Source organism: Lissotriton vulgaris, unplaced genomic scaffold (genome assembly GCF_964263255.1).
Source record: "Lissotriton vulgaris unplaced genomic scaffold, aLisVul1.2 SCAFFOLD_1578, whole genome shotgun sequence".
Taxonomy (NCBI): domain Eukaryota; kingdom Metazoa; phylum Chordata; class Amphibia; order Caudata; family Salamandridae; genus Lissotriton; species Lissotriton vulgaris.
In genome coordinates this window covers 375,255-397,973 of record NW_028241448.1, presented here as the reverse complement: position 1 = coordinate 397,973, position 22,719 = coordinate 375,255, and the positions used below count along the sequence as shown (strand labels likewise).

The 22,719-nt window shown below is 42.9% G+C and overlaps 1 protein-coding gene across 1 annotated transcript in view; it reads right to left on the bottom strand.

Moving 5' to 3' along the window:
• Positions 1-22,719, bottom strand: part of ABCB11 (ATP binding cassette subfamily B member 11) — a 404,070-nt gene that overhangs the window by 39,846 nt on the left and 341,505 nt on the right. The window contains exon 27 of the mRNA XM_086948098.1: positions 20,981-21,187. Coding sequence (XP_086804224.1) covers positions 20,981-21,187 — 207 coding nt within the window. The remainder of the gene's footprint in view (positions 1-20,980; positions 21,188-22,719) is intronic.

Sequence of the window (22,719 nt, the reverse complement as noted above, 5' to 3'; positions counted from 1 at the left end):
TGCTGTACTTGTACTCTCAGGAACCATGGATGCCATCTCAAACTGGAGGCGTGGCAGCCCAGGTTTTCATTACAAGAATAAAACAGACGATCCTCAGATATTTCTTCTCAATGGAACAATGGCTCTCACCAAAGTGTATGTTGTGAGACCAGCGAGGACCCGGAGAACACCTGCACTTTTCTGTGCAACTACAAATGGTCCAATTCTGTGATTTCTTTGGTCATCATCAGTTGTTGCCTTCCTTTGGGATGGCCAATATATTTGCTTGAGTGACACCTGTCACAGTGTGGGCCCTTTCCTTCTTCTCTTAACATGACACACACCTTGCGGACACCATCCAGTGACTACCCTCACGCAGAACACATAAGGATGCAAATGTTGAGGGCAATAGTGAGGTTGCCTCTTCACTGGTGGTGTAAGTACCAGCATAACATTGATGTAGCCGGACACATGTTTGTGTTCCTGAATAATTACCTCCATAATTTTCCAAACATTTTCCTAACAGAGTCTCTTGAAAACAAATTAATTGCTGAAGTATACTAATCCTCATGGGTTTATTTCCCTGCTACCATTCCTTTGCTAAACACAAATATATCACTTTCCCCTCATTCAGTCCCTTGAAGGCTAGTGATGATCTCTGGGACACTGTCAACACTTCTTCTCTAATCCTATGTAGCTTATTCCAGTCCCCATCTCCCTAGCTTCTGAACAGAGTTAAAATACGTGTGCGTTGTCCCTAACGCAATCTGTTCTGATAAACCAACACACAAAACAAACCAATAACCGTAGATCCGTAAAACTGCCCAAATAGTGATCCTTAAATATGAATTAGTCTCAAGTGGGGCCCTGCAATCTTACTATGTTCCTACATCCTCTAGAAATCTCTGGGAACATCAAAATGATTATAAATGATTCGTTTTTCAGGAAACAGGTTATCAAACACTTATGCAGCACCAATCCTCATTAGGTAGACCACTGAATGCCACCTGACACACTAACGTTCCCCTGTACATCACATCACCCTTCACCCAGCATTGATTTACTCATCCAAGGCCGATGCCACTATCCTATGTATTGTACATGAATGTAACCAGGGCGCGAGTCGAGGGTACATGCGGGTAGACATCGTCTACTCACTCTTTTCACAGGGCGGCTGCATCTACCCTACCAAGACGTTGGTCCCCAGAGAAATGTGCTAAACTTGCCCCAGTGTAATTTCCGGACCCTGAAACACATTCAATGGCGTCTGCATGCTGGCTGCTTTCGCTCTGAGCAGCAACCTGCACGCGGGGAGGGGGCTTATCAGATTCCAGCTGGTCCAAAACAAAGGCTGAAATTAAGGGGCCATCAGGACTTTCTTTTGTCGGAGTTTCCGGGATGAGAGCTATCGGGAGCCTCACACCTAACTGCAGTGGAGGGGATACAGCGGCACATAGCCTATCACTTCACTGATACTTAACCAAGGCATACTTTTGACTAAGTTCAGTCCCTGTATATAAGACATATTCATGCATTACAAGAATGTCAGGTGTGTTGATCAGACCCAGTATCCACACAAATAACAATTCAAATACTACTACTTTGTTTTATATCTTTGATAGAGCGATAGTGCTACTCATCCCATTGGACGGTATCAGAGCGCTTGACATCACAAGTACACATTATGCATTGTCAATAAATCATATGTGCATAAATCAACGTGCAGGATGTGTTGCATAAGACAGTGAAGGTTACAAGGTGTCGGAGCTACATGTCCTTCATAGCTCTCTGTGCTATATTAGAAGGAGTACAACTTACAAACTGCGTGTAACGAAACGATCTCTGTGATAAAAGCAGTATCCCACTAACCCATTTACATAAAAGGAAAATCTGTCATCTTCATGCTTCCAAATGTGCTTTACAGGAGACATATTAACTCTCTTTTTTTTTAATTTTTTTTTTTATTTATTGGCAAATTCAGAACACAAAACATGAAAATACAGAATAAACAATATGGAGTAATACGGTATGCAAGGATTACAAGGTACGTACACAAATATAAATAATCAAAATTCTACCTCTGGGAAAAATATGACGATTAAGAGAAGGAACACTGAAATACAAATGAGTAATAATACAAAAAGAAAAAACAACGAGACAGAAAAATGGAAAAGAAAGAAAAGATACCATCAAAACTAGAAACAGTCAATCAAAAGACCAAAAGACCCTATAACTAATTACCCCTAGCTTCGTTATACCACCTGGTAATAGGTTCCCATATCTGTTTTCCTATTGCTCTCATTTTCCTACCTCTTGTGGCATATATTGAGATTTCTTGTTTATAGATAGCTATAAAACGACTAAGCCACATATTAAAAGTAGGAGGCTCTGTATCTTTCCACCTAGCTGCAAGAATTATCCGTAGCACGGCATATCCCAGAAACAATACTGCCTGTTCTTCACTATTATGTTTCAAAGAGTCATCATGACCCAATAGGAGCAATGTTACAGAATCATTAATCCGATGCCCAAAAATTTGGGTCCAGAATTCCAGCATCATAGTTTTGATAGTTGCGAGTGTAGGGCAATCAGCAAACATATGTAGGAGATTTGCAAGTGGTTTATTGCATCTAGGACAGTTATCATCAGTTCTGAGCCCCCACGCAAACAATTTAGCCGGAGTGTAATATAAATTATAGATGATTCTATAATATTGAGCCCTTAAGTTAGAGGCTATAAAATATCTAGTTGAGAGGGCTAATGAGAGATCTAAATCTACATTTGGGTTAGATAGTTTTACGGCCCAAGATTGTTCCGTGCGCTCTAAATCATCAGGAGTGTTGGCTAAAAGTAGCTGATATAGAACCCCAATTCTAGTAGATTTTTTACCTATAATATCAAAAATTGGGATATTATCTAGTAGGATTTTAGGGTTAGAATTATAGATACTAACAGATATTTGATAAAATTTTAGGAAGTCACTCGCAGGGACATTATATCTCTCTTGAAAGAGCTCAAAAGAAAGTGGGAGATTATTAACAAAAAAGTCTCCAATTGTTTTAATGCCGAGGAGCTCCCAGCTCTTAAATCTGCTGTCATTAAGAATGCTAGGAAAAATTTTGCAATGCCATAACGGTGTATATTTCGTATATATGGGAAGGCGAAGATGTTTACCAATAGCTTTCCAGACTGAGCGAGCGTCTAAAACAGTCTTTAATTTAATTTTTTTATAATAGGATGCTTCAACCTGTCTTAGAAAAAGTCCCTTATGTTTTTTACCTAGACTGAGCTCGTATATCGATGGTATATATGGAGTTATAAAGGTTAGGCCACCTGGTTTTGCGGTCAAAAGAGGATCCATGTGTTGTAATAATGATGCCCAAAAATATAGTCTTAAATTTGGTAGGGCTAAGCCGCCTCTACTTTGAGGAAGTGCTAGCAGGGGGAGGGCCCGCCTTATTTTTCCATAGCTCCACATAAATTTTGCTATGAGAGAATCTATGGTCTTCATAAGGTGCTCCCCAGGTAAAAGAGGGATTGCTCTGAAAAGATACAAAACACGAGGGAATATATTCATTTTGACGTAATTGGACCTACCTATGATAGAGAGGTGTAAACTGTCTACCCTTCTTAAATCGCTTTTAATTTTATCAATAAGGGGGAGATAATTAATATCGCTAATCTTACTTATATCTGCCGAGAGCGCTACACCTAGATAAGTGGCCTGCTGAACCCTAAGTGTGCTTTCATATTGGGTATTACTAGTGGATAATACCATAGTCTTATCCCTATTCAAAGAGTACCCTGAATATTTCCCAAAATCTCGAGTAATTAACTCAATTTCATGAACTGCTTCAGATGGTTTAGTGGTTATTACGGTAATGTCATCCGCATATGCCATAACTTTGGTGGAAAAGGGCCCTGTGAATACTGGTTGTATGGATGTTGACATTAATAGTTTTTGAATAAGGGGATCTATATAGAGTGCAAATAGGACCGGGGAGCAGGGGCAACCCTGCCTTGTACCTCTCTGGATCGTGATAACTTCCGACTCGTTGCCTGCTACACAAATTTTTGCAGTGGGGTTAGTATAAATGGCTTTAATAGCATTGATAAAATTATTACCAATGTTTTTGCTTTCCAAGATGTTCCAGAGAAACTGCCATGATACTCGGTTGAATGCCTTTTCGGCATCAAGGAAGATCATCGACATTTCGCCCCCCGTGGCACCCATGATGTCAAATAGGGTTATAGCTCTACGGGTGTGGTCTGTAGTACCTTTGCCGGGTATGAAACCGTGTTGCCACAGGGATACAAGCCGTTCGACGACCCCGCTCAGACGATTTGCAAAAATTTTAGCATACAACTTTGAATCAGAATTAATCAAAGATATGGGCCTATATGAAGAAGGCAGGTGAGGTGGTTTACCCTTCTTATGGAAAATTATTATATTTGTTTGTTTCCAAGACTCAGGGGGAATTGTGTGGTAATGAACTCCAAGAAACAAATCGAATAGAAAAGGAATTATCTGATTCCCAAGGATTTTATACAGGTCCAATGGAATTTTATCCGGTCCGGCCGCCTTACCATTAGTCATCTCGGCTAATGCAATCTCCACCTCAGTGATAGTGATCTCTCTATCCAGATAAATCTTACTAGCTTCGTTGATATTTTTATGATAAGTGTGGTCTGGGAGCCAATTATTTAGAAATGATGTAATTTCATTAGCAGGGTGTGAGATATCGCTACTATAAAGTTTTTGATAGTACTTTTGAAATACTTTAACAATATCTTTGGGGGTAGTATACTCATTTCCATCCAATTCTATCTTTTTAATATTGCTACGTGATTGCTTTTGTCGAGTACGTAGTGCTAACTGCTTCCCCACATTTTCCCCTGATTCGTACAGACTATCCTTATTGGCCTGATAGGTTTCCGCAGCTTTTTGAATAAGCGTGCAATTAATCTCATTTTTTAAAATCATTATTTTATTTAGGGTTTTCCCAGGATCTAAAGTAGGATCGACTTGTCCTCTACGAGATAGATTTAGCTGGGAGGCATGAAGAGCCTCAAGATTGGATAACTGCAACGTCATTTCCATATTAGATTGTTTTTCGAGCTTGCGTTTATTAGCAACAAATGAAATGGTTTCTCCTCTCAGTGCCGCTTTAAAACAGTCCCATACTATAATACGGGGTGCACTAAACTGGTTACATTCAAAAAAAGACTGGGTCCATGATTTAATATAAGCTATATATTCTGGATTAACCAATAATCTCCTATCAAAAGTCCATTGTGTAATTGGTTTAGTTAAATTATCCGTATCGAAGGTAAAGGTCAGTGCATTGTGGTCAGATAAGGTTTTCGGGGATTTAATTATTTCAATGATATCCTTCTGATTTATACTTGACATAATATAGTCAATTCTAACATATTTGTTGTGGGGGAAAGAAAAATATGTATAACCATCAACATTAGGCCCCCGGAGTAAACCCCAGACGTCAACTAAGTTATGGCTTTTCATCATCTGATCCAATGCACTGTATACCTTTGGTTTGCGTCCTTTATAATTTTGAGATAAATAGTTCCCAGAAGATAGCCCTATATCAATGTTGAAGTCTCCACAAAAAACCAAAGGACCAGTCCAAGAGGCCAATTCAACTTCGAGCTCGTGAAAAATAGCAGGGTCGTCTAAATTTGAGCCATAGATTACACAAATAGTAATGCCCAATTGAAGCTGAATGATGACCCATCTACCCTGTTTATCAACTAATTTATGAATTGGAGGACCTATTATAGGTTTAGCCAAGATGGCTACCCCTCTAGTTTTAGATGCTTGGGATGTAGCTGCCATTAAATTGTACCCAGGTAGTTTAAGTAAGTTCCTATCAGAATATGCAATGTGTGTCTCCTGGAGACATAAAATATCAACAGGGTTTTGTTGTATTAGTTGAAATAGTTGAGCCCTTTTATCTTTATGGTTGAGGCCTGCCACATTCCAGGTAGATAGGCTTACTCTCCCCATGTGTTAGCTTGAAAAGCTAGCCCAATATGCTTAGGGCCGCCATTTTCTTTTAGATGCATAGTACGGTTTTGCTTTGTTTTAACTTTTCTGCAGCTTTTGCTCCCTATACAGCATAGTTTATGACTGAATTTGCCAATTTTTCTTTTTTGGTTCCCCCCCTTCCCTCCCCACCTCCTCAGCCCCCTCCCCAAGGCCTCCCCCAAGGCCTTCCCCCCCTCCCCCCACACTCCACCCTTTGAGGCATGTAGACTCTCACTAGAGTCTAGAGTGATGGGGAGACACCCTGTGACCGTGCCTGAACTTTAATTCTAAATACTTCAAATTACTCGTGTGTAGACTAATGGAAGGGTATGTGAAAAGAAAATAAAGGAAATATGCAAAATTATAGAAGAATAATCATCCTAGAACTACACAGTACCCCCTAGAACTACATAGTACCAAGTGACTCATACGTAGAGCCCATAAATGCTGGGAGAAAAAGAATTCATTATAATTCATTGTAACAATACCAGATTATTATACCAGTTTATACAGTATACAGCATACAGCATATTCAAGTCGTATTCAAAGCGAAATATCCAGAGAAAGAGAAAAGAAAAAAAATAAAAGTTGAACTATGCTTATAATTTCTGAGCTGCTAATCAAACAGTAGAAAAAATAAACGTTGCATATAGTATTCATTAAAGAAGGACATAATGTCTCAAAAGTTAGTTCAGGCTATCTAAAAAAGCCTTCGCTTTGATCTCGGAAGAAAAAAATTTTACCTGACCATTATACAGCACTTTAAGTGTGGCGGGGTTATTCAAATAAACCTTAGCTTTTTTGTCCAAAAATGGTTTAATTAATTGCCGAAGACGCCATCTCCGCTCCACAGTTGTATGACAGAAGTCTGGCCTGACAAAATATGAAATATCACCATGAATCCGATGGGCCTCAGGTCTCGCTTTCTCCGCAATGGTTTGTCGTAGCAAAAAGTTACCAAAATAAACCAGGATTGCCCTAGGATATTTGCTCTGCGAGTTGGCAGAACGCAGTGTAGCAGGGGTTCTATGAACACGTTGGACTTCCAGTTCCCAGTTCCATGAAGATAACTCCGGAAAGGTATCTTTAAAAAGTTGAATCACAAAGCCACGTATGTCACCCCCTTCACTTTTTTCGGGTATTCCCAGGACTCGGAGATTATTGCGACGCATTCGATTTTCCATTTGCTCAAGCTTCCATCTTACATCAGTCATCTCAGCATCGTGGGCATCGACATGCTCTTTCACCACAGTTGCTTCAGCCTCAATAACCACAATTCGATCTTCCATATCCGACATTCTGGCATTAGATGCTGCCACTGTTTTTGAAAGTTTACGTACCACCCCTTGTACCTTTTGTAGAGCTTGTTGGGCTTTCCGACCATCCTTGGACGTTTGTTCTCTGTGAGATGCGATTGCCTGCAACAACGTATCCATTACCGCGGTTAAGGTGGTGTCTTGTTCCTTTGAAGAAGAAGGGGGTCCTTGAGAGCTGGAAGCTGATGCGGGAATGCCATCCCGATAAGGACCTGCTGGGTTATGATGGCTTCTCTTTTTTTTGATCACTGTGTGTCTTCCGGCTGTGGCTTCACCTAATAGCTCATCCGCATCACTGTCTTGGGTGCTGGTGCTAGAGCCAGTATGCAAATCGGAAAGGGAATCTAAGTCAGAGTCTAAATCATGATGCCAGCCTGGGTCCTCACGACCCTCAGAAATAGTGTAAAATTCAAGAGGTTCCAGGTCTGTGTCAGACGCGATTCCAGCTCCACCTGCGTAGTCTATCCCAAGCAGTGTTGGCTCTTCAACATTTCCTACGCCAATAGGTGCAGAGATGCCTTGAGATTGAGCAGAAGTTTGCGTTATAGAGGGAGATGTTAGTTTACCCTCCTCGCTGGCCAGATTTAACAAGGACAGGTGACTTTCAGGCTGGGGATCCGTGGATATGATTGTTGCACCACTTGCGTCGTTTAAGCCATTAGTAGAGGCCACTGTATTAACGGTAAATGCTGTAGGCTCAGCTATAGCACATATTTCTTCTGGCGTTTGCTGTTGTGGCTGTGCGGTAATTATTGTAGGATTCGCTGCTGCCGCCGACACTTCAGTGAGACCCCCAAGCACTTCTGGCACTTCTGCAGTTGCCAATGAACACTGCGGTGGCAATGGCGATAATAGCGGGTCAGATAAGGTTGCAGCAGGAGCTGGGCTTGCCCCCCATCCGAACCGGCAGCTTCATCCGTTAACGACCCTGCGCGCCTAGCAGCAAGCTTTTGGTCTCGAAGCGCTTGCTTGGCTGCACGGGTTTTCGAGGCGGCTGTCACCGCAGCAGCATTTTTTGGAGCCATTGGTGCCTTCACAAGGGGAAAGTCCACACCAGGAGCACAGGATTGTTCGTGAATCCGAATAGAGAGCCTTAGCACCGTGAGGCCAAGTGCTGACGCGATGTACTGAAGCCGTGAGCGTGGCTGCTCAGGTAAGTCTCCGAATGCTTTAGAGCAGGCGCAGGTCATTATTCATCTTTTTAAACCAGAGCGTGGTTGAAGCTTCGTCCTTGCAGTGCCGGCTATTGTCACACTTATCTTGATGTCTTCATGGGTAATGCGAGTTCTAGTCCCCTCCACTAGTCCATTCAGCTAGCTCAGGCACGGGAGAGTGTCTCACAGCGGTCTAGTGTGCCGCCGCCATCTTGCCTTTGGAAGCCCGAGACATATTAACTCTCTATGCTACTTAAATTCAAAACTGGCCCTAGACAAAACAAAGATCTCTCCAGCAAATAAGTTAACCTCCCGAGTTATGTTACCATTATTATTCCCTTAAATTTACTGGGCACACAAAGATCTATGCCTTAACCACATAAGATATTTTAAAATGAAGGCTCTGCAACAATTAAGGAGATAATATTTACTGCTGTAGTTATCCTTTGTAGCAGGGTTTTAAAAAAGAAATGTATAAATTGAGGCCTAGACTTTGCATCGGGGTTGTGCCACTTTTTTGGCACAAACTCGATGCAAAATCTAATTTATTAAACATTGTAATGTACTCAAATGTGCTCATGATAGATCTGCTAAACATATTTGTCAGGTCTTAAGATCTGATGTCACTTCTTTTGGTGTCACTTTATGTGAGATCATGGGTTCTGAAGCCAGTTCCTTCCTTGTATGCCACATATGATGTCACACACCGTGATGTCAGGCACTGTGATATGGCACCAAATAACAAAATGAAGTTGTCACTGAAGTGAGGTAATATAAATTTTATGGTCAAGTTGTGTTCCCTAGCGAGTACCCCACCGACTCCATGTACGAGTTAAAGTGCATGTAACTTCCCTCCTGTGTCAGCCATGAAGACGCAAATACATTTGCGTCCAACGTTAACATGTCCTCTTTCAGACCCACCATGAATGGGTCGAATGGTCCGTTCCTAAGTATGCTATGCCAACGTCTTTTTGTAGTATACTCCTACGTTTTTCAGCCCTGGCTGAAGTAGGCCCTGAATCTCTGCCACCGAGCCTCTTTTCTGGCTTCTGACTCCGTGAAATCTCTGCCCAGGCAGCCCCCGTACCCGTGAACTCTGACTTACTTCTAGCGCGGCCCTCCGCGCTCGGCTCAGCCTGCTGCCTGCCAAGATTGACTATAACCTTCGAGTTATCTGTTTCCCTCCCCGAAAATACATTCCAGCCTGCTAGCTTCAGTAAACATCTTTCCTCAGCTACAGGGCTAAAGGGCCGACCCGTCTCTATGCAAGTAATTCATAGCTTCTGTTGCCATGCTTCCATGGAAGGCCCCATGCCCCCACGCTTCTCATACAGACACTCAGGCGCTTATACACGCACTCACAACAAGTATAGAATAGCTTCTGCTCTAGAGACCTTTCTGCCCAGATAGCTTAGTTCCTAAACATCAGATATCAGATATGATAGAAGCACAAGTTGATCTGACATGCCAGACTTCTGTCTCTTTCCGTCAGTGTAAATGTCAAATCCCCTGCACCCCTCCAGTTACACGTCATTCAGCTGCGCACGCATCCAAGCTTCCGATTTCTGCTGACATTGCCACATTTTCTGTTAGTGCCACCCCTTTGTGACACCTATCAGTGACGTTTCCAGAACACACCTCTAGTTCACGCCTCTTGATTACGCACATGTACCACGTGTAATACTGTTATCTCGTCTTCTCTCAGCTGTTACGCCTTCTATACTGTTTCCAATGATGTAAAATAAGTATATAAGCTATGTACTGTTAATAAAATATAGCGCTCTATCCCTTCTGACACCCTGTGTGGTGGTCAGAACATGATATCTTGGCCATGACCATTCCTTTTTAAGGAATAAAACCCCTTAGAACTCTAACACCACGGACTCTGTCTTTTTTCATCCGATCTGAGTTATTATTGATTAAAGTACTTACCTGCATAGAAATTAAGAGAGTAAATTAATTATTTACGTCATTTTGGCGCCCGAACAGGGACCCCTCCCCCACCTCACGCGCCGGTTGGCGCATTGCAAGCTCTGTCCCCTGCCATCAGTTAGAAGGAACATACGCGTACCGGCAGGATTTCCTGCATCTCCCTCTGACCCACGGAGGTGACGAAGACTGCGATCAGTGCCCAGACGAGGCGGTGAGGAGTGCGGAGGATCCCGACCAGAGCCTAGTCGAAAGAAGCAAGGTCCGAGGTGTCAAGAGGCCCACCAGGTTTCCGAAGTTTTCCGAAAATTCCCGAAGTTTTCCGAAGTTTTCCGAAGTATCGAGTCGAGTCCAGTCAAGTTTTTCCGAGGCCTTCTGTTTCCGTGCTTCCCGGTGAGTACCATTGCTGGGTCGTATCTAGACGGGTTTGGGTACGCAAGTCCGGTCTGCACTGTTTTTAGGCAGTGTATCTGTACTGTTTAGCAGTATATCTAGTATTCCGAATTTCTGAATTTTTGCACTGTTACAACAGTGTATCTGTACTGTTTAGCAGTACATCTAGTATAGTGGGGTAATCATCTATGTTTTAAATGTTTTTGTGATTAATGTCGTGGTATGAATGTGATTGTTTTCCTTGTGCATTATTGTGTTTTTTTGTATAAATAGTTACATTCAGAATTAAGTATCAAGGATCGAGCATTTCAGTATCAAGTAGGCACAATGCCGTTTTTCAACAAGTTAAAGCAGATAAGAACTAGGAAAGGGATGTTAGAGGAAGAAATTCCAATCCCCCCTAGGGACACTCCAGGTAATTTCATGTATAACAAACATGGCATAGACGCCATATTGTATCTAGAGTTATGGACCGATTATACCAAGCACCTAGAGGAAAGATACCGATGGCCAGTTAACGGAACATGGGATGCCGAGTGCATCATAAAGGTAGAAGAAGCATTACGGAAAAAGAAAGCCAGACAATCTCAGAAAGACGCCATAGAATTTTGGCGTAAGGAATCACATAAACGTGCTGAAAGAGCACTCCGTAGAGAAGACAGACTTAAAGAATCAGAAAAGGCCCAAGAAAACGAATTAGTTATTGAAGGAATTCGAGTAAAATCAGAACAAATAGATCGCATCCGAAATAGCCAAGTGAACAACATGTATCTTTTGGCCGAAGGTACCCCTGACGCCATTTCAGAAATACCGAAAAATTTGCCGTCACCATTAGTTCCAACTAAAGTAATGCATAAGACTACTAAAGACATATTCCTAAATTCATACTTAGACGATGTAGCACCAGCTTACACCAATCTGCCTGTTCGTGCCCTGCCTAATGACAGGGACGGGGGTGGCACTCCACCCCCAGGTCACGTTCCGCCGGTACCGCAACAGACTTCTCCCGTTCCGCCAGCCCCGCCACTTCCCGTACTCAAAACTGACCTACCGAAACCACGTTTGCCTGATCCACCTAAACGACAAGTTCAAGTTCAGATACAGACTCCCCAGGGAGGTAATGTACAAGCGTCCGCTTCAGGAGGTGCGACCGCGGATCCTCAGACCCGCCACCAACTCACAGATTCAATCTCAGAGATATGCAGAGTCCTCTCACGTACAGGTCTCCCCACTCCTCTAATTCATCCCGCCTTGACGCATTAAAAGAAAACATGTCAGTTTGCAGATATGATCCAGTACCCGGAAAAGACGATTTAATGATATTGGCATCATTACGGTTAAGATCCGCTACTGATAGCTTGTTATGCTATGCAGGAATGAAGGATCGTCTAGACAGAATATATGAGTTCGTTCAGACAGGAAAGGACTCTGACAGTATTAAGGATGCCATGGAGAAACAGAAAGTTGGCATGCAAGCACTGATACTACGATTTTTCATAAATTGTCTAATAAGAGAACGAGACAGGCCCGGAACAGATCAGAGTGAATTAGACGCATTGAACAAGTGGGGTCAAAATATAGCTGATGGAAGACATGACAGACAAAATTGCATAGACTCTATGTACAAGAAGATTAAGAAAGCAGTGATAGCAGTACACCAGAAAGAGAAAGAAAAGGCTTCCTCCGAGGAGGAAGAAGTACAGGAAGAATCCGAAAGAAATATAGGAACAATAGCATATGTAGGTAAGGGAACTTACCTTAGGAAGGGTATCCGTCCAGAGAGCAAGAGAGTTTTCTTCTCTGCCTTAACAAATCCGAATTCTGCTGAGCATCAGTTCCAGGAAACTGATAAAAGGCTTCGAGATCGAGTTGGGTACCATGTACTCAATTCTATGGATGAACAAGAACTCGCCCGATCAGCTGTATCATGGGCTGAAAATGCAGACATATATAATGATGACACAGTAGCGCAGACATTTCTGAACCTCTCCCCCGACGAACAGAAATTAGCAGGTGTATACATGATTCAGCACCTTCTCATTAAATACAGAAAACATTATTCCGATCCAGGTCCCTTACACAAGACACTAGAAGCACTACTGATGGATAGATGGAGAGGTCTAAGCACTAAATTAATTGAAACAATTCTAGAACAACGACACAGATATGATACCTTTGTAAGCTCTGAATATGTTCCCGCCCCACCTCCAGAAAGGAAAATGTACCATATGCAATGCGGGGGTGGTATTGAAAGTCAGAACCCCTTACGAGAAGTGCACCCTGTTATGGGTGAGGATAAAACTTTGAAACGCGTGTATGTACACACGCCTCTGACTAAATTAGAACTGTTAGAAATGAAGAAACTAGTACCATGCCATGATAAAGACCCTGCAGGTTTCCATAGAGAGCTTAAAGACATGTTATTAATGGGGGACTACACATATGATGATATCATGAAAATGTTGAAAGTATTATTGCCTACAGGTATATTCGAGAAATTAAAGGAAAAGGAATGGGAGGTGGGAGACACAAAGATTGCCTGGGCAGAAATAGAGGAAGAAGAAAAGAAACGGGTCCCAGGGTTAGGCCTTGGGGACAAAACTAAAGCATTACCAGGTTTGATAGTACAGGTCCTGCCCAGATTATTGACAACTAGAAAGGAGGATTGGGATGCAATCTCGTCCTGTAAACAGAAACATGATGAAGATACTAGTGACTTCTATTCAAGATTCGAGAAATGTTTTATTATTAATAGTGGCCTCCAGACAAGTAGCGAGTCGTACCCACATCTTTTTGTATCAAAGTTAGTCGAGAATTCCCTACCGTTAGTTAAAAATAGGGTGTACAAGGTTGAGAGTACATGGCAAGCAAATACTCCATCCCAGATGTTACAAATGTTACAATATCATCAGAACAGAATTAGAGAAGAACAAGATCAGGAACAAAAACGCATGAAAGACACAAAGATGAAAATGTTAGTAGCTCAGACGGTCCCATCCGACGGACACAGAAAGGGTACGACCCAGACAAGTCACACTGCAGCTCCTGTTAAAGGGACATGCAATTATTGCAAGCAGCCAGGTCACTACGTACACGAATGCCCAGTTCTGAAACATAACATAGCGACAGGTAAAACTAAAGAAAGACCGCATCCGCCTAGACAAGACCATAACCAGCATCAGTCTACACAGAATACACAGCCTATGCATGCTTCCTCGACTCCAGCACCGACCGTAGCAGTACCACAGCCACAGCCCATTGCCGCAACTCAGCAAGTTTCACAGCAGATGTACCAGTATGCTCAGTCTGCTTACCCCGAATATTCCCGATATACATGAAACAGCCTAGAGAGGGAAGGTGGCTTGCCTCTTATTGAGATTCCTGTAGATCAAGAAGGTCCTTATGTACACAGTCAAGTATTGGGAAAAGACAGAAAGTTTTTAATTGACACAGGGGCAAGTCGCACTACAATAAGTCATGATGAAGTTCCAGGGGCACCCCTCTCAGGCTCACAGAATGTTTCCCTGGGTTTTTCAGGACAGCCTATTGTAAATGAAGTATCCGAACCAGTCCCCCTGGCTGTGGGTCCATTATCACGCGTTACAGACCTGTTACTCACGAAATCATGTCCAGAAAATCTGTTAGGAATTAAAACATTGAAGGCTCTAGGAGCTATAATATGCTGTTCCCCGGAGGGAGTTAGACTCTTTCTGCGGGATTTCAAGGGTCATTATGTTTTGCGTGAGTTTGATGTCAGATTAAAAAATGTACCTGATTACTTGTGGGCAAAAGGCCCAACAGATGTAGGCTGTATGCACATTACACCATACCGCGTTACACTCAAGGCAGGTGTTGTATTACCCAGAATCAGACAATATAAGTTACCACCCGATGCTGTAGTGGCTTTACTGAAAATCATTGAAGAGCTCATTGCCCAAGGAGTGGTCGTCGAGACCGACTCCAATATCTGTAATTCACCCATCATTCCGATTCTTAAACGTACTGATCCCAATGCACCGCCATTATATCGGCTGGTGATTGATCTTCGAGAATTAAATAAATGCATTATTCCACAGTATCCTGTGGTCCCCGATATCTCCTCTCTATTGACTGCTATTGATTCAGAAGCAACGTTCTTTACTGTAATTGATCTCAAGAACGCCTTCTTCAGCGTGCCTATTGATCCAGAGAGCCAATATCTCTTCGGATTCAGTTTAAATGGACGCAGTTTCAAATTTTCGCGCGCACCTCAAGGATTCACAGAAAGCCCCAGCATCTATAGTCAAGCACTGAAAAGACAACTAGATTGTATTCAAATGCCAGTTAACACCGCTTTACTGCAATACGTCGATGATCTGCTGATCACCGCACGAAGTGAGCCCGAATGTGAAAAAGCATCACTGACCGTTTTACACTTTCTGGCCGACAAGGGACACAAGGTGTCTCCTTCGAAGCTACAATTCTGTGTTCAGCAAGTTGTGTACTTGGGTCACTTGCTGTCCAAAGTGGGGAGACAGCTCACTCCCGATCGCATTCAGTTAATTGCAAATATGCCACAACCCCAGACACAAAAGGAAGTGCGGGCCTTCATAGGCCTCACCTCGTACTGCAGACAATGGATTCCCCAGTATGCATTTCTAGCCAAGCCACTCATCCAGTTAACGACACAGGAGGCAGCGACTTCGACTGCCCTCCCTTGGACTCAGGAACACACACAAGCTTTTGAAGACTTAAAGAAAGCCTTATGTCAAGCACCAGTTTTAGCGACACCCTGTTACAGCAAACCGTTTACACTTTTTGTTACAGAACGTGACGGTACAGCATTATCTGTCCTCACTCAAGATCAAGCAGGTTCACATAAGCCTTGTGCTTATTTTTCTAGTACATTGGATTCAGTAGCCCAAGCACTCCCTGCGTGCTTAAAGTCAGTAGCAGCAACAGCGTTAGCAATAAGACAAAGTGATTCAATTGTTTTAGGTCATCAGTTAACAGTTCAAGTACCACATTCTGTAGAGGTTTTGTTAAACAGAACCCAGACTCAACACTTGACTATAGCACGACTGACAGGTTATGAATTAACACTATTCCAGCCACACATAGAAATCAGACGCTGCAGTATCCTGAACCCCGCAACACTATTACCAACAGTTATGACAGATCCAGCCCCACATGATTGTATAGAAATCATTAATGCAGTAACAAAGCCTAGACGAGATTTAACAGATGTTCCCTTGACAAACCCAGACCTGACACTTTATGTGGACGGTTCATGCATGAGAACAAGTACAGGAGAATTAGTGGCCGCGTATGCCGTGACCACTGAAACTGAAGTTAAAGAAACACATCGTATCGACACACTGTCTGCTCAAGCAGCAGAGCTCATCGCTCTGACCCGAGCCTGTATACTAGCCAAGAACAGAAATGTTAACATATACACTGATTCCCGTTATGCATTCGGAGTGGTACACGACTTCGGAGTCCTCTGGCAAGAACGAGGTTTCCTGACCTCTCATGGGGCCAAGATACAACACGGTCCCCTCATTCAAGCACTGTTAGAAGCAATACATTTGCCCTCGGGCATATCAGTCATGAAGTGTAAAGCACATACTAAAGTTACAGATTTTGTTTCCCAGGGTAACGACCTGGCAGACCAGACAGCAAAACATACAGCACTGACTCACATCCAGATTACTGATGTGACAAAGACAATAGTACCGACAAAGTCTATGACAGTTAGAGATCCCGCCCTAGACGTAATTGACATTCAGACACATGCTACTCCAGATGAAATAAAGAAATGGACTGAACTAGGAGGAATTCAGACAGATCAAGGTTGGGTGACGAAGGGAAAATTTATATGGTTTCTCCCTGACTCAATGGTTCAAGTGATGATAAATACAGCACATAGTCCGGCACATCTAGGAGAGAAGGCGATGTTAGACAGTTTACAGAATCTCTGGTACAACAAACACTTACGAGCAGCAGCAAAACAGAAAGTGCGTACTTGCATGATCTGTTGTCAGTTCAATCCAGGTAAAAGCGTCCCTGTAGAGCAAGGAGGATTTCATCCTCCCGATCACCCTTTTGAAGTCCTCCAGATGGATTATATCCAGATGAACAGTTGTCGAGGTTTTAAATATGTCCTTGTAATTGTTTGTGCTCTGTCCCGCTGGACCGAAGCATACCCAGTCCCAGACTACACTGCTCCGACCACTGCCAGACAGTTGGTTCGTGAATTCTTCCCACGGTACGGTTTGCCCCGTGTCGTGTATTCAGATAACGGACAGCCGTTCTCGTCCGAGTTGATGAAACAGGTTTCCCTTTTGCTAGGATATCAGTGGAGGTTCCACTGTGTCCGACATCCCGAAGCAGCAGGCCTTGTAGAAAGGCATAATCAGACGCTAAAAATCCGCCTTGCCAAGATCTGTCAGGAAAAAGGGGTCGACTGGATAGTCGCCCTGCCCGTGGCACTATTCTACATGAGAATGGTCGCCCACTCAAGATCAGGGCTATCCCCGTACGAAGTGGTCTTTGGCAGACCACCGAATATGTGGGGGACGCCCATTCCGAAGAAAATAACTGATGTTGATTGCAATATGTTGACAGATTACCTTGCCTCCTTGATGTCTGCACTCCAATCATGTCGTTCACAGGTTGCCGCAGCCTTCCCTGACAACACCGATGTAAAGGCGCATGAGGTCCGTCCTGGGGACCTGGTACTCGTCCGGAATTTCGACCGGAAAAGTCCGCTGGAGCCCCGTTGGAAGTCTCCGAAGACCGTCCTCCTTACAACCAGGACCGCCGTGAAGATAGAGGGGAGAAAGGGGTGGGTCCATACGAGTCACATCAAACTTTGCAATGAACTAAAAAACGGACTAAAAAAGGACTCTGACTCGTCCACCCCCACCAAAGACTGTGTTGAGGAAAAAGACTTTACCGTTACCGAACGAGAAAAGACTCCCCAAGAACTGTACCGTATGAAGCTCCGATCTAGCAAGTCAGACAGTTTAATTGTTTAAGTCCTCCCCTAGGTGAATCGGTTAAATAGTTTCTGACATGTATCCCCTAGATCGAGATAGAGAGAGAGAGAGAGAAGCAAAGAAACGTACATACTGCAAATCACTGCGTAGTCACTGTATAGTGACGTTGTTAATAATGTTTTTTCTAAGTATTCTAATTATTATTGCCAGCATTCTGCTACCTATATATTGGCCTATTTTCAGGCGTGAACAATCTGCTTACAACGTCTCTACTGAACACACTTTTAGTGAACTTCCTGCACATGAACTCTCTTACAGACTTGCGCTGCGCAACAATACATTCATTAGTATGTTACATCACTCCCATCAGACAAATAATGCTACAGACTGCTGGATATGTGGCCGACTCCCTCCCTACCAGAATTACAAGGGAGCTCTGCCCCTCTTTCCGTACCCGTTCACTCACAATGGCTCCTGTGGGGCATGGTTTAAAATAATTAATTCCTTAGATCCTGATATTGCTGTTTTCGATGGGGGCTGGGTTTGGGGAAACTTGAACTTAGTCCTGCTCAACGTCTGTTACCCTGATAAAGAGGGACTTCCCACTCGAATAGGAAATGATCTAGAAAATGAAGTATATGGATTAGGTAATTACACAATTAGCCTTATGATCCTTACTGTTGAATCCGAAGCTGCTCCAGTTCTGCCCCATATGTTGGTATTACCAGTCACAGGTGAACTATGTGTTAGCAAGAAAGGTTCAGTACACGTAGGTCATAGTAAATGCACTACTGTGGTCGAATTCAGTGATCATGGTAAATCGTCCTTTAAAGCTATAAGTCACTCCTATTTTGTTTGTGGTCATACCGCATACATACGTTTGCCTCCAGATTGGGATGGTACCTGTTATATTGCATTCCTTCTGCCACCTGTTTTTCTAGCTCCCCCTGATTATCATAGAAATACGAATCTAGTACAGAATAGACCCAAAAGAGATATTCCACTTGTCGACTACACAGAAACGGCATGGGAACAGTACACTGATTTCAATAAAGGATTCTTTTTCTTTCTAGGACCTGTCCAAAACAGTAAACTAATACGCAGATTAACCAGAACACTTGAAGCTGTAGTACATGAAACTGCCTCCGCCTTAGGTAACTTAACAGAGGAGCAATCTGCTATACGGGTTGTTGTCCTTCAAAATCGTCTTGTAATTGACGTCATCTTGGCAGATAGAGGTGGAGCCTGTAAGGTCATCGGGTCAAGTTGCTGTGTTTTCATCCCACAAAACGCACCATCTGTCTATCAAGCTATTACCCGTCTGCATAAAATCACAAATCTGATACATCAGAATCCAGGCACCTGGACTTGGTCCGGTTGGTTCTGGACTACGTTAACCGCTTGGGGATGGAAGATCTTATCATTCCTAGGCATTGGCCTTGTTATAGTATTCAGCTGCTGCCTGTGCCTGCAGTGTGGGCCAGCGATTTGTGGACTGTGTGCCACATCGTGCATTGAACATTCCAGTTGTCTCTCAAACAGTCAAAGAAAGAAAGATGAACATATAATGTTACAAGAACAAACCGATCGATTTATGAGGATCGATATATCATGAAGGGTCCGTAGGGAACAAGGAGGGAATGAGGTAATATAAATTTTATGGTCAAGTTGTGTTCCCTAGCGAGTACCCCACCGACTCCATGTACGAGTTAAAGTGCATGTAACTTCCCTCCTGTGTCAGCCATGAAGACGCAAATACATTTGCGTCCAACGTTAACATGTCCTCTTTCAGACCCACCATGAATGGGTCGAATGGTCCGTTCCTAAGTATGCTATGCCAACGTCTTTTTGTAGTATACTCCTACGTTTTTCAGCCCTGGCTGAAGTAGGCCCTGAATCTCTGCCACCGAGCCTCTTTTCTGGCTTCTGACTCCGTGAAATCTCTGCCCAGGCAGCCCCCGTACCCGTGAACTCTGACTTACTTCTAGCGCGGCCCTCCGCGCTCGGCTCAGCCTGCTGCCTGCCAAGATTGACTATAACCTTCGAGTTATCTGTTTCCCTCCCCGAAAATACATTCCAGCCTGCTAGCTTCAGTAAACATCTTTCCTCAGCTACAGGGCTAAAGGGCCGACCCGTCTCTATGCAAGTAATTCATAGCTTCTGTTGCCATGCTTCCATGGAAGGCCCCATGCCCCCACGCTTCTCATACAGACACTCAGGCGCTTATACACGCACTCACAACAAGTATAGAATAGCTTCTGCTCTAGAGACCTTTCTGCCCAGATAGCTTAGTTCCTAAACATCAGATATCAGATATGATAGAAGCACAAGTTGATCTGACATGCCAGACTTCTGTCTCTTTCCGTCAGTGTAAATGTCAAATCCCCTGCACCCCTCCAGTTACACGTCATTCAGCTGCGCACGCATCCAAGCTTCCGATTTCTGCTGACATTGCCACATTTTCTGTTAGTGCCACCCCTTTGTGACACCTATCAGTGACGTTTCCAGAACACACCTCTAGTTCACGCCTCTTGATTACGCACATGTACCACGTGTAATACTGTTATCTCGTCTTCTCTCAGCTGTTACGCCTTCTATACTGTTTCCAATGATGTAAAATAAGTATATAAGCTATGTACTGTTAATAAAATATAGCGCTCTATCCCTTCTGACACCCTGTGTGGTGGTCAGAACATGATATCTTGGCCATGACCATTCCTTTTTAAGGAATAAAACCCCTTAGAACTCTAACACCACGGACTCTGTCTTTTTTCATCCGATCTGAGTTATTATTGATTAAAGTACTTACCTGCATAGAAATTAAGAGAGTAAATTAATTATTTACGTCAGAAGCAGAAGCAAAAGAAGTAGGCAACAATGAAATGAAAAGGTAATTTACATCATGTGAACAGATGCAAACTACTAGTGGGACTTAGAAGTGTTTTTTAAGGATTAGGTAAACTAGAAAAGACCTTAAAAGGCTGGGATTATTAAACAGATAAAGTCCTCATAACACTTGTTTATGTCCGGTTCTAGTTTACCATTTTCTTTCATCTCTAGAGACCACATGGTCTTTTTCATATAGTCGGTGCCTCGGCTCCCTTCGGTTGTTAGGCCCCAACCCAATATGCTCTTCCATTTTGCAACAGCTCTTGTCAGCAACTTACAAGAAGGCATGCTTACCTCAGGAAGAGACATTACAAAGTCGTGTAGCTGGGCCTTCTTTGCCGCTTCAGTTATTTTCTCCATGGAGATCTCCTTGGTGTTATCCCCATACTTAATATTGTCAAGAATACTGCAATCGAACAGCACCGGCTCCTGGGACACAATTCCGATTTTAGATCGAAGAAACTTGACGTTCACATTCCTTGTGTTGTGCCCATCGATTAGCTGGCAAGGGAAAAAGAGCAAAAATACGGCATTTTTACCAAGTTGAAAAAAGTCCATAAAGATGCCTGACGACTTTAAATTCACAGAAATTAAAATCACTTTCTAGGGCAAGGGGACAGTGAGGCATACTTACAACAGAATGGAGAAGTGTGGCGTTAAGCAAACATTGAAAACGCCACGCTTCTCCATTCTGAAAAGGCAGGGATGCGCCGTATTCACAAAATAGCGGTGCACCCCTGCATTTCCCCTAGCACTGACCATAGTGCAATGGTGTCTGCATTGGGGGGAAATGATTGTTTATGTGCAGGAAGATGTCCCTTTTTGAACAATAACAATCCAGAATAGCGAAATGTATTTTCTTTATGTGCTGTATTGTGCAGCAAACATAGAAGTTGCACATCGTCATTTCTTTAGATTGTTTATAGGAAGGGACACTTTCCTACTCATGAACAATCATTTATGGTGATTTGCTGTTTCTATGTAAACACTACAAAAATGTATAATTCTCCTTTATACCGTTATATTTATTTTCATCAGTATTTCAACATCATGAGAATATCACATTTACATTTTATCTTCATACATTTTTACTTGTGAAATCAGTATTTATTTCATTGTTACAGCATTATAGATACAATCAAACATATAATTTCCAAAACACAAAAATAGAAAAAAAACAATGCATTTCGGGGCTTTTGCCCCTTCGTTGGGGGTCCAAAGTGCGTGGAAATAATAGGGTTCTCTACTAGCTTGTTTTAATTATTTGGCAGCGTTCTGTAGTTTGATTTATACTGCGTTATCTGCGTATTTTCAGAGTCTCGTACACATGAAAGAAAGCCTGCGAGCCTGATTGCAGTACCCTTCCTCATTCATTATATTGTTTCTATGTAAACAGCAAAAACGAGGAGAAATAAAGCATTTGTCCTTGCTTCACCATGTTAAGACCAGGTTTTCCTTGGTCTTAATTTTGGCACTGCCTCCTATTTATGCCACCATTGTAAATAGGGGGCAGCATCAAAATCAGAGGAGTTACGCCAAGTTAAGTGGTTTAACGCTGCCTGTAAATAAGGCGCAGCCCCTATCACAACAGGAATGTCACAAAAAGTGATGTTCCTGTGGTGATAGTGCGCTTTTAAATATTATCAGGTGTGTTTGTCTCTCAGAAAAAAACAGTCTGGGCCTCATTTACAAGAAAATGACGCAGCAGAGCAACAAGCCATTTAGCTGCGCCATGCTGTGTCATTTGCAAAGCACAGTGATGCATCTTATTAACAACAATACGACCCATCCCTGTGCTTTCTCCAGCGCTGGCGCACAATTGGCTGCCATTATGCCAGCGCAGACACGTTTGCGTCATTTTGGAAGGGTGCCTGCACTATGGGGATTATTGTTTTTGTGCAGGGAGGGTAATTTTCCTCTTTGTATGTGTGCTGCAGAATGCAGCATGCATAGAAAGAGGAAAAAATAAGGAGAAATTAAAGTGTTTCTCCTCGTTGCACCATTCCTACACCTCCATCAGAGAGGCGTAGGAT